Source organism: Thamnophis elegans, chromosome 3 (genome assembly GCF_009769535.1).
Source record: "Thamnophis elegans isolate rThaEle1 chromosome 3, rThaEle1.pri, whole genome shotgun sequence".
Classification (NCBI taxonomy): domain Eukaryota; kingdom Metazoa; phylum Chordata; class Lepidosauria; order Squamata; family Colubridae; genus Thamnophis; species Thamnophis elegans.
Window position 1 is genome coordinate 98,682,370 of NC_045543.1, and position 18,941 is coordinate 98,701,310.

General features: G+C 39.0%; 1 protein-coding gene across 1 annotated transcript in view; it reads left to right on the forward strand.

Annotated features, from left to right (window-relative positions):
* TMEM232 (transmembrane protein 232) overlaps positions 1-18,941 on the forward strand; it is a 143,036-nt gene that overhangs the window by 15,390 nt on the left and 108,705 nt on the right. The window contains 3 exon segments of the mRNA XM_032213862.1: positions 3,234-3,391; positions 4,780-4,879; positions 8,501-8,670. Of these exon segments, the coding sequence (XP_032069753.1) occupies positions 3,234-3,391; positions 4,780-4,879; positions 8,501-8,670 (428 nt within the window).

An 18,941-nucleotide genomic window follows, 5' to 3' on the forward strand; every position in this document is an offset into this window, starting at 1 on the left:
AAATGCTGCTAAATTATGTACACCGGGACCTCATTTTAACGAAGTATTTGGTGGAAGGATGCTGTTATGTCTGTTTGTTCAATATAAAAATACACAATTAGCTAAAATACATCAACATGCTGTTGGAATAATAATGTCATTATGCAAATGGCTTAAATTGATGTGCATGACATAATTTGCTTTACATGCAAAATGTTGCTATTTCACAAGAGGTAAATCATACAGATATTATAAAATTAAATCAATATACATTTAACTGTCTTGTCTAGACTACATTGGATGCATTAAATCTTTTTTTTGGGGGGGGGAGGGCACCTAGGAGGAAATTTACACTGTTGTATCCAACATCGGATAAAGGTTTGCTATCTTTTAAATAGAGCTTTTTTTTTTCTCAAATAGAGAATGATTTTGTATCAAGTGTGTTTTGGTCTTAGAATGATTCCAATGGCTTATGCAAAGATATTCTTACATTATTTTAAATTATGGATGTGGAACGAGAGGCCTAACAGGTGTATGGGGCCAATTATCAAGATTAGTTGGTTTGTCTGATTAGTTGAATTGTATTTGTAAGAGAAATGGATTGGGACAAACGTAAGAATGTTGGCAAGAAATAGCTAAAAATGTTAAGGTTTTGTTGCCCTCTAGCGGCCATATATTTTGGTTATCATAGATAGGAAATAGGGGTTTGGAATAGGCCATGGCTTTTCCCGATAGTTCATTAAACTGGAAACCAGTATGCAATTCTGATGAAGCACAGACTGCTTAATACAGGTAGTCCTCGAGTTACAACAGTTCATTTAGTGACTGTTCAAAGTTACAACAACACTGAAAAAAGTGACTTATGACCATTTCTCACACTTACAACCATTGTAGCATTTCCATAGTCATGTTATGAAAATTCAGATGCTTGACAACTGACTCATATTTATGACAGTTGCAGCGTCCCAGGGTCATGCTATCACCTTTTGTGACCTTCTGACAAGCAAAGTCAATGGGGCAGCCAGGTTCACTTAACAACTGCTGTGATTCATTTAACAATTATGGCAAGACAGGTAGTAAAATGAGGCAAAATTCATTTAACAAAGGTTACACTTAGCAACAGAAATTTTGGGCTCAATTGTGGTTGACGATTATCTGTACAATGCTGGAGGCAGGAAGAGCAAACTTAAAAGTGGGGCTGCAACAACTCTTTATGTATTTTGCAATTTAAAATATCCATAGGATTGAATTCATTGATGGTAAATTATGAGCTAAAGCAACATATCGTATTAATGAGGTAGATTCTATAAAACAATTGGTTGGAACTCTAGAAACTATGATGCATAGATGGAACAAAGGAAGTACTCTCTTAAATATGGTTTCCACCCTCCCTCTCCAGAAAGCTACTTTTACTGGTTTAATCATGGTGTTTCCCAGAGCATGTGTTCACTTTCTAGATTTATTAATATTCCTTGGCCTCCTAAATGTTTTATGGCTGAGTTGAGTGGGTTTTATATTTTCAAGTTTCTGGGATACTTGTGCCTTACTTCACTTGTCACAACTGGATGCATATTTTCTCCTTAGTATTTCTGTTCTTTGATGTTCTCAGGAATAATGGAATTACATCTGTGTGTGTGTGTGTGTGCGCGCGTGCGTGCGTGTGCGTGTGTGTGTGTGTGTGTGTGTGTGTGTGTGAGAGAGAGAGAGAGAGAGAGAGAGAGAGAGACAGAGACAGACTTAAAACTGGAACTGTTCTAAAACTTATCAGTGTAAATAATATTTAGGTAACTATTGAATTGATTCAAATGTGCTCTTATATTTACAGAAGGGCCTTCAATCCATGAAAGACATGGAATCAGCAAAAATCACTTGCCTTTTCCATGTTTTTCACCTGGCAAATCATAAATGTCTCTAAAAGGTTATGGAATTAAGGCAAATATACGTGTTCCAAGATAATGTTGCAGGATCCAATCTGGGTCAGTCACCGGGTTATGGAATTGTCTAGAGTTATCTTTTTTATCTTCGAATCTTGCATAACCAGAATTTCCAGCCAGCATGACTAAAACATATCAGTGTAAGCTTGTGAGTTTGAACACACATGAGAAAGAATTTGACAGATTTGTTATCGCTATTAATAGTTTTTAGAAAGCACAAATGGTGATCCCTCAGCTTCCAGAATGATAAAGCCACTGGAAACTCGTGTCTTACAATCTCCTTGCAGGGAGCTACTGTCTAGAGTAATTGAGGGAATCTGAGTCCTTTCCTTTTCCAGAGAAGAATTCCAAGAACTGGTCTTTTCACAGTTCCTCATTCTGCTAATAATCATCAGCTCCACTCTCTGTGGAATCATCTTGACATGAGGGTGGAGGTTCATTTTTCAAGCTTGTGGATTGATTTCTGAACATTTCGTTACCATACTATTGTGATGGCATGCGTGCCAGAGGTGGCACACAGCACCCTCTTTGTGGGCATGCGAGCTGTCGCCCCAGCTCAGCGTCACCTCCTGCCAGCCAATTGGTCTTTGTGTCTCTGCTGCGCATGCACGGGGTGGAGCATATGGGGGTGCATGCACATGCAGGGGGTAGAGCACATGCAGGGGGCTACATGTGCATGTGTGGGGCACATGCGGGGCGTGTGTGTGGGGACGGAGTGCATGCATGGGGCAGGACACGTGCATGGGTGGAGCACATGCATAGGGATGGGTTGCATGTGCAGGGCTGAACACACATTGCCTTGTGGGGGTTCAGGTGTGCACTTTGGGCACTCAGTCCAGAAAAGATTAGCCATCACTGCCAAACTAGGTAAGATCTTCAGTGGAGTTTAGGGAAGGTCAGTGTCAGTGTTCTTCTGTTTATAAGGACTTCGTGTGATAAGTGGGTTTTGTGATTGGGAGGTCACATCTTGAGTTCTTCATTGCTTCCCAGGGCCTTATATTGCACATTCTTGGTGGCCCATTCAACTTTATTAGATGGCTTTATTATGCAATAGCATTTAATTCACATTGCATAAATATTTCAGCAACTGTTGATCAAAATTATGAGAGGGATGAGTCTTAATTATATTTTCATCAAAATGATAATCAGAACAGGCAAACAATCTGGAGGAAATTTATTTAACACTTGTTATTTTGTTCAGAATTTGGCAAGCATTGTATTGCAGGTGTGATGGGTATTGTGTGAAATATTAAGATTTGTAGACTTGTAAAATATTAAGACCAATCTGAATTAATTTTTCCTTTCCTTTTTTTCCTTTAGAAGCTCTTGAGATTCTTGGAATGTCATTGGATCATGCCCCCATTGCTCCAGAACACATCAGTATTTTATTTTTTATAGCAGAATGCATTTTGTATAAACTCTGTTATGATGCAGCACAGAAACCATATCTATTCTCATGTGAAATCAAATTGTTGAAGGTATGCTATACTTTTAATATTGACACATTCCTTCCTTATATAGATATGTCATCTTCAGTGATTATATAAACATTATATGCCAATATTCCTTTAGTCTTCTATGCAGATTTGCTCTTTCTGCAGGATTGGGAAAGATTTCTTAGTTTAGGCACCTTGAGTGTAATTCTAAAACATCTGGAGCATCATTTGAACACCATGGGAACTGACAAAATCACCATCTGTCAATTGCAGTAGGCAGCAATATTTGGAACAGCTTACATCCTGCAATGATAATTTTAGCATTGTCAAACAGCAACATCTGCCTATCCCAGGTTCCTGGGAAAGATTCAGTAGGTGGATAAAAATGCCAAATCCTGTCTAAGCATCTGGCTAACTCTGCAACCAATCATAATAATATGTTTAGGCAGTGTAAAGATTATGGATTTTAATCCTGTCTTATGCACAACACTGGTTGGGTGATTTTGAACCTGTTTTACTCTGTCAGCCCTAGGTTATAATAAACTGCTCCTGAAAAGGTTTTCAAAAAAACTGCAGGGTAAAGTTGCCCAGAGTTAAAAATGATTTGAGGACACAATTTTTGAGTTTGTACTTCAAGAAATACATTTAAAACGTCACTGTTACATATATTTACAATTTACTTGCACGCTTACATGGTGGGGCACAGATTAGTACTTGCTTCAGAAATAGTTGGACAAAGCAAAATTTTACCATACAGGTCATTGTTTGTTTATTGGTTTTTTCGGTTGTTTTTGTAAGATGCCCAGAGCCACTGAGAATGAGTGGGTGGCCAGACACACTTTCTCAAATAAATAAAATAAAATAGTCAGAAAGTAAAGGGAACATTATATCTGATTGCATCTCTGGGTGGAGATTATTTCATAGGATGAAGTCAGACATTGAAAAAATCTGTCCCTGGGATCCTGCCTTTCTCATTTCCATATTTGGAGAACCTTTTGTGTCCTCACCTGGAACACTAGTATGTAGTGAAATAGTTCCACTTGAAGCAGATGATAATAATTGAAAACAAAACAAATAAGTCAACAGAAGTTTTAAAATAGTATACCTTAAAAATGGATAAAAAGCTATAGTATGGTACAGAACACAGGTGTGAAACTCTTGACGTCAACATTGTCGTCACATATTTTGCGCCATTTTTTTCCCTTCACGGAGCTGGGGTGAGAGTGATCTCCATGCGAGGCATCCAGCCTGCGGGCTGTCAATTTGACACCCCTGGTATAGAATAACAGTGAGCCAAATGAGAATGCATAACCGAATACTCAGATAAATAAATATTTACTAAATTGTTTCTGACAACATAATACATGGACACTGACAAATACATAGGGAGAAATTTATAGAATAAATATTATGTGTGTTTCTTTTGACAGCTTGGATTTTTAGTCTTTTTAAGACTATTTCTGCTATGTTTATTTGGTTACCAGAGGTTTTCCAAAGAACACAAATCCAGACTTCACACTGGCTTGAGAGGTAGATTTAAAAAAAAAAAATCTGTTTATCTTTGCTTTATTTGTAACATACCTTGGAATCTTCTGTGACTAATCTAGTTGTGTTACTAAAAAAAAAAAAATCAAAAGAAACTTGAGGGCAAATCCAGATTGATATCTTCTATTTACTCCTGCCTATTTAATAGGAACATGCAACCTTTGACATTGGGGATGTATCTGGCTTATATTTATATTTTATGACATCCTTAGCCTATTTTTACCAGCGGTCTACAAGTGAATGGTTCAAACCTTTGGCAAAAGCAACTTAGTTTTTTCCAGTAAGCATAGAGTGAAAGTAGGAGAAAGAGAGAAAATGGGATCACTGCTCATTTCTTGCTCTTCTGCTGGCAAACAGACAGACTGTCTTCATCTGATTATTCTTGATCTCGAGAGAATATAGGCAGATTGACCCAAAGGAGTTCTCTTTAAAAAGGGCAAGAAAATATTGGCACTTACTGCTCTGTTTATTACCATCAATCCCAATTTCCTTTCTTGAGGACTTTCATTTCTTTAATTTTCTTTTAATCTGTTTTAGAAAATAATGTTAATGATGGCATGTGGGGGAACTTCATACGGAGATCACACTTGGTTTCCTACAATTATTTGTAGAAAGAACTTATTTTCCACAGTCTGGTCTGGACTCATTTTGTAGTGTTGCAAGAAATGTCCTTTTGGGTTCAGTTCCAAGTGGAGAAAAAGACACTGGAAATATGAAGGCTGCTTGGAAAGATGGTTTAATGGTGGTGAGGATCACATGGCTTGAGCTCCTGAACAGAAAAGGGGAATAACATGCTTTCAGATGTTGGGTGAAGAAGAAAAGAGGCTGAGATGTTGAAAGTTCCTGGTTTTATGCCCTCTCTGGCCTTTGATCTTCATCTTGTATCCTGATTGCTTGTCAGACTCCAATAGGGCCATGCAGGGGCAACTCTGAAGGCTATGCTTTGAGTCCAAGTTTGGTTGCCTTGCTGGCTGATGTAATTTTCCCCGGTGCCTTGTGGTGAGTTTCTGTAGAAGGCTAATCATACCTTTGTTATGTAGAGTAAACTAGCACAGGCTTTAATGGCTCATTGACAAAGTGGGGGACAGAAAGCTGCAGGGAGCTTCTTTGTCTTTAAAAACATAATTCTCCCTTTTCACATCCAGGGAAATATAATTTTCTGCCTTTTTAATATTTCCCGGGGTATTTCATTTTTCTAGGAGAGAGGTGGGTTTTAACTTCCTACAGTAGTTTAAAAGAAAGTTATTTCTGCCAATGAACCTTTCAAGGCAAGTAAAAAGAACTGTTAGAACAATATGATTTTATCCCAAAGATCAGTTCCAAATTATGAATAGAATTTGCTCAACCTGAATTACCCTGAAGGCTTTTTGTTGTGCTGCCATGATCTATCGTGTTCCACAAGAAAGGGATTCTGCAAAAGGTTAAATAATGTAGCATTGGACTATTTTCTTAAGAGTTCCCTGAAATTCAGATGTGACAATCTGAGAACTTCATGCTGGTTAATGTGACTGAAAGAGCAGCTAATGGTGTTTGACGACACCAGAATAGTTTTTGCTCACAAAGCTGGTATTTCTAATGAATGCTAAAGATTTCCCTAATATACATCAGATTTTTGGCATACATATGCATAGCCTGCAGTGACTCAGCAGGCTGGGGGGTGGGCAGGGGCTGATGCTGCTAATATTGCAGTGGTGTTGCAAACTTGCCACTGCTGTTGGTTGTCATGGCCACACATTTATTCCCAAAACCAAAAATATGAAATCATACAATTAAAACCAATATCAATGATATATTTGTTTCTCCCTCATTAAAGGGTCCCCACATGTGCAGTAGCCAGTATAAAAATATAATGACAACCCCAACCCCCAGTATTCTTCTCAAGAAATGCTGCAATATGATATTGGATATAGATTGAAAAACGGCAGTGAAAAAAACTTAGTGATCTCTAGGCTGGAATACTGCAATGGGCTCTACATGGGGTTGCCCTTGAAGTGCATCCGGCGACTGCAGTTAGTCCAGAATGCAGCCGCGCGAGTGATAGTGGGCGCACCGCGGTTCGCCCACGTTACACCCATCCTCCGCGAGCTGCACTGGCTACCTGTCGATCTCTGGGTGCGCTTCAGGGTACTGATGACCACCTTTAAAGCACTCCATGGTAGTGGATCTGGGTACTTGAGAGACCGCCTTCTGCCGATTACCTCCCTCCGACCGATTAGATCGCACAGACTGGGCCTCCTCTGAATCCCATCCGCCAGTCAATGTCGACTGGCGACTACACGGAGGAGAGCCTTTTCTGTTGCAGCTCCGACCCTGTGGAACGATCTCCCCGTCGAGATCCGTACCCTCACCACCATCCAGACCTTCTGCGCAGCCCTCAAGACCTGGCTCTCCCATCAGGCCTGGGGATAGGTTCCCAATTTACCCGCCCGAGTGTTGACTGTTGAATGAAAGTTGTGTTTTATTATTTTCTTCTGTTCGCACATTGTTTGTCTTCTGATATTGCACCCCCTTCCCTGTGATTGTAAGCCGCCCTGAGTCCCCTCAGGGAAAAGGGCGGCCTATAAATCTTAATAAAATGTCTAAAAAAAAAATGTCTAGTCCACAAAATATGTTATTAAGGCCAATATATACATTTAATTAGAAATACCATTCACAGATTTGGGCTATCTTTATTGTCCTGATTGTGTTAGTAATTCTTTAAAGTGTACTTTCAGAAAACTTTCCATGTTGCAGCATTTTGCCATAGAAAATCTATTTAAAAAGAAGGTTCTCATTCCACTTGTAGCAGTACAGTAATGATCAAGTGTGTGTGTTCCTTCATTAGGGGTTATTGAACAGCTTTTTTTTTTTACATTGCATTAAGATGCATATAAATATTCTAATTTGTAATATTTTTAAGACTGATGAAAGCTGCCATTGAAATTCACTGACATATACACAAAACAGCAAGTTGATCAGATTGCTTAAATTATCAGCTTGTTCTGTCTGCTTCATTAGCTGTTGTTTAGAAGAAGCACGTTGAATCCTTCCATTTAATAAAGGAGACAATAGCCAGAGAAAAATTCTGTGTACTGAGATTGAGGGATAGTAATTCAGATCTGTAATTTAATATGAACTGAATTAATTTACACTGCCTACATATGATTCAACATGCCTCTACTCCTGAATGTTTGCCTAAATATTGGATTGCAGTTCTTTTATAAAAGTAGATGTATAAAAAAAATGAATGGATTAGGAAACATTGCAGATAAAAAAGATAACCATTAAAGAAGATTACAACCTAAACCAACTGTTTTTATATAAATTTAAAAGAATTCTACACCAAGAGTTGTAAAAAGAAGAGGAAACATTTATGAAAAATATGTGAATAAAATAGGAAAGGAAATGGACTTCTGTATCTTATACAGGTTATAAAATTCTTCCATTAGAATTGTGCATGTAGTATTTTGTCAATCCACAAGAGGTCACACAATATTTATATATCCATTCTAGAAAATTCTTTGCTAAAGATTCTTTTCATTCCAACAATGGTTGATGTTACATAGTATCTAAAATTCAACAGGACAAACTAACAAGGTGTTGTTGTTGTTGTTATTTGTGCCATAGCATTAGCAGCATGTGAAATGTGCTATCAACTTTACCCAAACATCCTTTTTATGGTGCAATTTATGCTGAAGGCTGGAGAAATTATCTGTGAAACAGCAGTGGTTTCTGAATCACAATTAGAATCCCAGGAAAATTTTGAAGAAATGAAGGAAAAAGCACGTCATGACACAGTAGGTAACACATAATTGATATATGGTACATCAAGCAGCATTACCATGATTAAATAAGCATGATTAGTAATTCAGTGAGAACTTTAATAGTTGGAGTGGCAGATTGGCAATAGTAAAAAAAAAAAAGAAAAGATATGGGATATCCTGTTCAAAGCCTGGTTCTTTGAAATCTTCCCTATTAGAAATATGTCGACCTAATGAGGCATATATATAGATATAGAGAATTGGATCCAAATATTTATCTTTGTAACAGAATTTTGTAAGTTATGCACGTGCAAGGAAGAGATGAAAAGAAAAGGGGAGAAAGAGAGAAATGAAAGAGCTGGAAGGAGAGAATGGGAGACAAATTAGAGAGAGAAGGGGAGAGGAAGAGAGAAATGAAAGAGAGTTGAAGGGAGAGAATCAGAGAGAGAGAAAAGAGAGGTTAACAAATCAGGGGGAAAGAAAGGAAGAGAAAAGAAAGAAAGAAAGAAAAGAAAGAAACTTTCTCAGACCTATGATGAAAGCAATGGCAAGCTCGATCTCTTGCCAAGAAAACTGTTGTTTGCCAGAAGGCACAAATTGGAAGCAAGTCTGATTTTTTAAAAAGAAAATAACAGAGATGGCAAAAAAATGCATCTGAAAATAAGATTATTTATAATTTTGGATAACGTATTATATTGTCAAACAATTGTCGTCGTCATCATCATCATGATCATCATCTCTCTCTCCTCCCCCCCCCCCTCAGAGGGACTTGTCGTCCCTTGTGGAAAACACAACAAGGAACTCCTCGGCTCCTTGCTCCCCACCGCCCAAATCTCTTTTTTTTGTTGTTGTTGGCCATTGGTGGTCACTGCATATGGTCCTTGGCAATACACTCTTGCCCGCCACCCCTTTGAAATGCGCAAGGACGGGATCCTTTTATTAAAATCCCCTGTATTACAAAGGCATTTTAATAAAAAGATTGTGATGACGTCAGTGCCTCACCAGTCATAAACCTTACTGCACGTCACTGCTAAAATGGAACTGTGAAAAACTCTTGCCTGAAATTTTGGAAAATTGCATTTGAGATAGACCTGGTATTTATAACCTATGCTCTTCTTCAGGTGTATATGGCTACCACCCTATATAATTACTAGTCATGCAGACTGTGATTTATGAAAGTTGTTCTCAAAAATATCTAGAAGGCTACAATTTACTGTATTTTTCGGAGTATAGATTTTGAAGAGGCAAATTAAAAAAAAAGTTTTTGCACTCTGCAGACCTCCCAAAAATGGGCTGTTTTTCGTCAAAACGCACCCATTTTCTGTCAAAAAAAAGGGCATGCATAGCCTTTAGGATGCTTAGAGAGTGCTCCTGGGGGTTGGGGGAGAAGCAAAAAATGGCCCATTTTTCGCTCATTTCTGCCCTCTCCAGCCCCCAGGATCACTCTGGAAGCCTTCTAAAGCACGGGCATTTTTGCAAAGGGGGCAAGATTTCGGGAGACAAAAAAATGCTATATTCAGTGTATAAGACACACCCAGATTTTCACCCTCTTCTTTGAGGGAAAAGGATGTGTCTTATACGCCAAAAAATACAGTACTTATCCCTGGAATAGACTAGGAATGGAAGAATGTGGACGTTTGGATTTATTTTCTGACAATTTCAGGCAATATAATCCATGATGAGAAATGCTGAAAACTATCATTTTAGAAGTCAGAGCAGGTTTGTTTCCCCTGCTGTTGATAATTTGGCATTTCCCCCATCTTTCTCAATGGCCATGCTTTATAGAAGTTGTAAATCAAACAATGTGGTATAGGGAATCTTGACACCTTTCAAATGATCTAGCTTCAGATAAAACAGATCTTTTAATTTCAGGAAAGAAATCTTTGGACTCAGATAAAGGAATCTTCGCAAACACAATAAAATAATCCACATTTGATGTAGCATAAAATAATTTGGGCAACTGATCGACCTTGATGAACTCTGCTCTTTGTTACTAGTTTATTATATTTATAACCCTTCTGGCTGGCAAAGGCCTCCTGAGACATGATGTGATTGAATTTTAGTGGTGGTGAATTTTTCTTTGAGAGAGAATATGGTTCTTTACCCATTAAAGTGGCATTTGTTGATTCTTTTGTCAAGAAGCTGGACTAACATATACTGGCTAATTTTCGACCAGTAACCAGTGCTCCCTTTTTAGGGAAGGTTATTGAGAAATTGGTCATGTAGCAGCTTCAGAGGATTCTATATGAAGCAAATTAACTGGATTTCTTTCAGTCAGATTTCAGGCCTGGGTATGGGTGTTGGGTATGGAACCAGAATTGGTTATAATTTTAGATGACCTCTGGTGGGAGTGGGATGGGATAGTGCATCCATCCTTTATCTCCTTTTGGCTTTCCATACCATTGATCATGGTATCTATCTGGACTGGCTGTAGAGGTAGGGGGTGGGTGGCACTGCATTGTGCTGGTTCTCTCTCTTCTTCCATAGACTGTTCCAGTCAGTGTTGATTCAGAGTGAGAAGTCCTGCCCTTGAACTTGACTTTGGGGAGTGCTAATGAGTTTGAGGCATTCTCCACTCCTGTTTAACATTTATATGAAACCACTGGGGGAAATTAACCATATCCACAAGGTGAGGTACTATCAGTGTACTGATGATACCTGGCTGTATATCTCCACCCTGGTGATGTTAGTGATGCTGTTTAATAGAATATTCTTTATTGACCAAGTGGACAAACTAGGAATTTGTCTCTCAATGTAAGCTCTCTGTATATATGCAAATAACAAAGTAATGTAATCATAAGATAATCATAGGATAAAAAAGTAAGCTTCTACATTTAGGCAACAAAAACAAAATGCACAGGTCTAGTATATGTGGTACCTTGCTCAATAATAGTAACTGTGAGAGGGATCTTGGAGTCCTAGTGGACAACCATTTAAATATGAGCCAGCAATGTGCAGCAGCTGCCCAAAAAGCCAACACAGTTCTAGGTTGTATAAACAGAAGGATAGAATTAAGCTCACGTGACATGTTAATACCACTTTATGATGCCTTGGTAAGGCCACACTTGGAATACTGCATTCAGTTTTGGTCGCCACGATATAAAAAGGATATTGAAACTCTAGAAAGAGTGCAGAGAAGAGCAGCAAAGATGATTAGGGGACTGGAGGCTAAAATATATGAAGAAGGGTAGCAAGAACTCGGTTTGACTAGTTTAATGAAAAGAAAGACTAGGGGATACATGATAGCAGTGTTCCAATACCTCAGGGGTTGTCACAAAGAAGAGGGAGCTAAACTATTCTCCAAAGCACCTGAGGGTAGAACAAGAAGCAATGGGTGGAAGCTAATCAAGGAGAGAAGCAACTGGGGAAGAAGGCGGGGCTTAGCAGTGAGAAGACGGAGTTTCAGGCTATTCCTGAAATTCCCCTATTCCGAAGGAAATTGGACGGGTCGTTTCTGATCCTAGCTGTCCCGGAGAGACAGTGAAAGGTTAGGGGAGATCCAGTGACCTCAGAGACGTTCGCAAGTCTCTGGGTGGCTTGGAATTTAACCCCTTTTGCCAGCTCCTTCTGGATTAGCTGTAAGCTAACCGAAACTGCAGGTTGCCCCTAAGAATGGTGGAAGTGATTTCAACTGGTAAGCTGATTTTATTACTCAAAGAGATATAGTCCGCATTAAAATTCAAGCTAATTGAAGCCAAAGAACAGAAAAATCCAGCGGCGAATTGTTTTTTTTTTAATGGATTTATGGCCGGTGGTTACCCTATTTCTTAAATGCTTTTAATGATATTTATGTGGATAAAGGAAAGATTACTCCAACATTCCCTCTGACTCTTCTTAAGTGGGCTGTAAACCAATTTACTACAATTTGGCTTTTCACAATCTGACACTTTTATTGCTTGGTTGTGTTGGTCTAAGATCAGATAAGATCGCACAGCTCCCAGCGTGTTCTTACTTGCAAATATCTTAAAGCTTCTAGCTGCGTCACAACATGGTGTCTATACATGCTCCAAAAGGTTCATTTCAAATGATTTTCTCTGCATTTCAAAAGTTGTTTGACTCATATGAAAGATTTGAAAAAAAGCTGGACTATTTAACATTAAAATATGAAGAAAAAAGTGAGAACGTTGAATGTTTGAATGTTCTTGAAATACAAATGAAGAATGTCAGAAATGAAGTCTTTCAACTTGCTGACATGCCGGGCGTCTGGTTTACTTCGGAGGGAGAAAGAGATGCAACGCTTGAAAGGGGGGCAGCCATACAGAAGATTTATTTCAAAAGACAGAGTGCAGGAGGAATGAGAAGCATTAAAGAATCTATACTTTATGAAATATCATTTGCAGAATTTTCGATACCACCCTTGAGAATTAAAGACAAACTGAAAAGTGTAACAAGCTGAGGACAACGTTATTATTACATCAGAGGCATCCTGAGCAAAAAGGTGCGAAGATATTCCTGTTTGGACTTGCTTATAAAAACATTTGGTAAACCTGTTCTGCGAATGGCAATAGGACTAAGGAGGTTTTGTTATTGGAGAGACATAGGCTGATAGATGGAAGAATACAATTTAAAATTAGCTAAATCTAATTACTCTTATTTGTAATAGACATAGCTGAATAATAATTGATATTGATAGTAATGTATATAATGTGGAGTTGATATGATAAATAATAATTGGATATGAGAAGGGAAGGTTGGAAATATTTTTGGACCATATACAAAGGTTATTAATCACAATAATTATCACTATTAAAAATAGAATAAAATATATACAGTTAAATGTTAACTAATATGGCGAAAATGTTACAATATATGATATAATTACATAAAGAAGGGAGAATGATAATAAACTATACTGTATGGAAGATGGAATTTTTGGTATTAAATATTATGGATGTTCAGCTAAGACAGGATATGAGGATTTGATGTTAATAGAGGATTTTACAAACAAGTAAATGAAATGTCAGCATGTGGTTATGGATTAAATCTTTGGCATATTTAAGGATGAAGGATATTTAAATAACTAGTCAACTAAAAGTGGAGGTATAATGATGTCAATATGGTAAACATTTGAGTTAAGATATTTGAATTAATATGAATTAATGGAAGAGATGCACCAAAACATGTTGTAACCAGCCGATATACTTTTTTAAAATAATATATACCTGTGTTCCTTTTTTTTTTCCTTTTGGTTTCTTTTTTGATTTTTTCTTTTCCCACTGGTGTGGGCATGTATTGTTTAAGAAACAAAAATTATTATTATTATTATTATTTTTAAATAATAATTATAGTCAAATGAAAATGGATATATGATGATGGTGATATGTATGAATATTTGAGTTAAAATGCTCGAGTTAACATGAATTATGTTTGTTGACTGTGGAAGAGATGCACAAAAGTCTATTTGTAACCAACTGATACACTTTCTATAGCATGTAAAGAAAGATGTTGTATTTGTTTTAAATTAAAAATTAAAAAATTTCAATTAAAAAAAAAGGAGAGAAGCAACTTAGAACGGAGGAGAAATTTCCTGACAATTAGAACAATTAATCAGTGGAACAACTTGCCTCCAGAAGCTGTGAATGCTCAATCACTGGAAGTTTTTAAGAAGATGTTGGATAGCCATTTGTCTGAAGTGGTGTAGGGTTTCTTGCCTCAGCAGGGGTTGGATTAGAAGACTTCCAAGGTCCCTTCCAACTTGTTATTCTATTCTATTCTATTCTATTCTATTCTACTCTACTCAACTCAACTCAACTCTACCAATAATAGAATGTAATAGGGAAGATGAGAAGGATAATAGTAATATAGCCCTATTGGATGGATAAATATCCTTAGACATAAGACAGGGCTATAGGAATTAGGGAATTTAGTTGACATTCTAATATGGTCATCGGAGGCTGTTGAGATCTGTATGGGGACCAACAGATTGCAGATTAAAGGGTTTTGGGTTTTGTAGCCATCCGGATCTAGAAATTTACCATATTTTCTTCTAGACATGGTGGCACTGCCCTAGACTGATCTGGTACACAATTGGGGGTTCTTTCTGGACTCATGACTAGATGACAGTTTTGGCTAGGAGGGCTTTTGCACAACTTCAGGTTGTGCACCAGTTAACCCCATTCCTGGAATGACTGTGCTCAGTCACTTATGTCCTGGTCATCTTCTGCATGGATTACTATAATGAGCTTTACAAGGGGCAGCCTTAAAGATCATCCAGAAGCTTTGCCTGGGGAAAAATGTGATGACAAGAATGGCTACCAGTTTGTTTCCAGGTTCAATTCAAAGTGCTAGTAATCTGTGTAACCTTCAGTAAGCTAAATGGTGCATCATAAGGCAACAATTTTTGAAACAAGTTATTTCAAATGGCCTAAATGTAATGACAAGGATGGCTACCAGTTTGTTTCCAGGTTCAATTCAAAGTGCTAGTAATCTATATACAACTTAACCTCTATTGTCTGTCTGTAACCTTCAGTAAGCCACAATGGTTCTTCATAAGGCAACACTTTTGGAAACAAATTATTTCAAATGGCCTGACTTAAAAATGTGTCCAAAATTGGTTCATGGAATTAAAATTGAAGGAACTTATTAAAAGTTATATTTTCAAACTGTCAGCTGCAGTCCTATTATTGTGATTCTAATGCTCCTAGCCAGCTTCCCACTAGCAAAGTTGATTGGGAAGCAGGCAGAAGTCAGCAATCACTTCTGCTCCCACTGCTTTTTCCTCTGTCCATGATCATTCTATTTAGGTAACAAGAAATATATCTCAACTGATGGCTCAATGAGTCATGGGTCATCTAGTGATCTATAAAGTATCACACAACTTGTGATCAGGATATTTGAGTGACTGCCTCTCACCAATCAAGTCTACCTGTCCCATCAAATCTGGCAGAAAAGGCAGGTCCAATACAGGAAGGAATATCATTACAGTATGTGAGAACTTCAATTTGAAGTTGCCAACACTGACTTAGAAGCAAAGGCAGGTTTTCAAAGAATTTCAGAATAATTACAGGCATGACCCAAATGGATCTCTGGAGAGATGTCTTTTAGGTAGCATATTGGAGAAGGTATTTGACACCTACATCCTAACAGATGATATTGTTTAATTGAAGGGACCTTGAGCACAGCCACACTGCCCTATCTTACTTGGTAGGCAGAAATTGTTAGTCCCTCAAATAACCAATTTCCCCTTTGAATTAAGAGGCAGGCTTGACATGTATTCTGATATAAAAGCAGTGGATAAACTAAAGTGTTTTTCAGGACCATGGATGAAGAATAAAACAGAGATAGAGTCTAAGCTTCAGGTTTCAAATTAAGAGAACCAGTTTTGCTTTAGGAGATGACATCCCCTGATTTACAGTGCCTTGTGAGATTGTTTGCTGTTAAAAATCATTTGCTGTTGCTGTGACATATGTTTCTGATTCCAGCAGGTTCTGGTTAGCCAACCAACAGCCCTTCACTTGTATAGTGCTGACAGATTCAATGTCTGTTATTCTGCATGGTTGCAGATATCCTTCTCCCACAACACCCTGCAGTGGCCTGGGTGATTTTTTTTTTTTAAGTGAACCATGATATTGGCTGCTGGAATTTTTCACATCAGCTGTACTGCCATGCTGAATATTATTTTTTCCCCAGATAAAACAAATTTAAAAGACCTTGTAGTAATGCTGCATGCGTTAGGAACACAGGTACTTCAGTACTAGCCTAGATTGTTGTTCTGACCCCGCTCTTTGCTCATTCAGAAACGACAGCCACACACAGCTTGCAAAGGAATGTCTTTATCACTCCCGGCTTTTGTTGGCTGCGAGCCCAAAATAAACATAGATAAATTCTCTGGCAAAAAGTTAAAAAGCAAATGCAAAAACAAACTCTCAGAGCAAACCAGGTTTATATAAAGCAAATTACTCATCCAAGTGCTTCTTTGAATCATGAACACGAACTAGACCAGGAACGGAACAGAACTAACGAACGAAAAAGAATGTTGACTTCTGCCACTAAGGCGTGGCACCATCAGTCTTTTATCTGCAGGAGAAGACCCTAACAAGCAACAGCTGCTCATTATCCTGCATCCCGAAACAACTCACAGGTTTCTGCTGAGTCACAACAGATTGTTATCCATCTAAACCAATATTGTCTGTTCCAATCTTCTTTACAAGGTCCCCTGTTGGACTTCAAAATATAATCCTTCAATTTGTTAGTTTTATAAAAAAAATAGATAAAAATCTTGTATGAATGATAGCTATAATTTTTGGTAATGACCAATATATTGTGATTGAAAACAATAGGTCTGTGCATACTTCAAATATGTAGTCACAGATCTCTAGAACATAAAAAAAAATGTACTGTTCTCCAAATACAGTATTTATGCCTAGCTTTTCTATTATTTAGGACCAGCCTAAACACTTGTCTTACGGATATTCAGAAAACAAAAAAACAAATTCTTATTTGGACTAGCTGCTGTTCTAGAAGAAATGGATGTTTTTGTGAGATGGTAGGTTTCCCATCAATTTATAGTAAGACACTATTGTGCCTTTGCTTCAGGAACAGATGGGACATAGGTGGTATTCAGCTGGTTCTCTCTGGTTCAGGCAAATTGGTAGCGGCGGCTATGGGGGGCCACGCCCACCCGCCCTGATGTAATGTGCTAGCACTGTGCATGTGCAGAAGGCGCACCCTCACATTTGCGAACCGGTAGGGAAAGTAAGTGAATCCCAGTGCTGAGATGGGAGATCCTATGATGTAGATCCCACCACCTCATAAGACCGAAGAAAGAAAGCAAACCTTCATTTATCCTTGAGCAGTAGTTGATATAGTTAACTGTTGATTAAAACCCCACAGCTTCATGGAGACATTCAAGAACAGTACTGATTCAAAGTGGTGCCACCCCTGTTTCCAGAGAGGCCTTTATTTGTATCCTAATCTCACAGGCTTAAGTTAATGCAGGGCAGAAGGTGGAACCTCTTCTGTTTATTTCAGCATGATCTGAAATGGAAAACTCAAGGGCTAGAAGCAGGAGTGAAATCCACTTTTTTCACTACCGGTTCTATGGGCGTGGCTTGGTGGTGGTGGTGGTATCATGTGACTGAATGGGTGTGGCCAACTATGTCACTCAGGTCACCCACCAAGCCACGCCCACAGAACCAAGGACTATGCTTCCAACATGGCCGCTGTTTCCTCCACCTCCTCTTTTTGTAGCCTCCTTACAAATCACACACGTACACAGATCAGAGAAGGGGAAAGTGTCCTCCCTCCTCTTTGTAGCTTCATTCACCAAACTGCAAGATAGGATAAAAAAAATGCTTGCAAAACTTTTTTTTTTAAAAGCCTCTTAAAATAAAACCCAGGCCGAAAATCCAAAGATCTCTTGCTCCTTCCTCCAACGATGGCATCTATTTGCATGGCTGCCCCAACCTCCCAACAGCCACTTGTTAGCCCAAGCAAGGGGGGGGGTGTTTGCTGTTGTTTTCACTCCATGTTAGGCCGCCGCATAGGAAAGCAGCAGCAGGGGGAGGAGGAGACTAGAGCAGCCTTCAATTCACGGACTTGCCTTCTCACTCCTCCTTTTGCTACTGTTCGCTTAGCACTTAGTAGTGATTGGGCCTGCAATTCCCATGGCTGGCAAGGCAGCGATCATCAATCCACTGCCTGGAGGGGATCACAGAGGGAGCCACGAACCTTTGCAGTGCTGTGCCTTGCTTGCCTCTCCTGGCCTGGGCTCTTCCTCAATGGCTGAGGGCTACAGGGATGGCCTGGGGCAGGAAAAGTACTGGCTGGTGATGGTGGGAGGCGAAGGAGTGGGCACACCTATGCTCACTATCTAGTTCACCCAGGTGAGAGACTCGGAACGGGGTAGCGGCGGCAGTGTCAGTTTTCTTATCTTCCTCGGCACTTTGCTCTGATAAGGGTAGGGTGCAGCAGAATGGCCAAGTGTCCGGAGCCCTTTCTCTTCCTCTGTCATGGCCTCACTGCTAATGGGTGGGAACAGTGCTCTGGGGAGTGCATACGCACTCTGGGGAGAGGTTTTGAGGCCTGAAGGGAGGCACCCTTCTCTGCCTCATCGCTGTTGTGCAGCTGAGAACTCGAGCTTTTTTGGGCTCAGAAAAGAGCGGATGTGAGAGGAGACCAGGCAGGCAGGGTCAGGGTCAAGTAGTGGTGATTATAACTGGTTCGGAGAACTGATTACTACTGGTCACTACTGGTTCACCTGAAGTGGTGTGAACTGGTAGGATTTCACCCCTGACTAGAAAGTCTGGAAGTTATTTTGTTTTAAATGACCCAAGGTTCCTGTTTTATATTTCCTGGCTTCCTGGAGG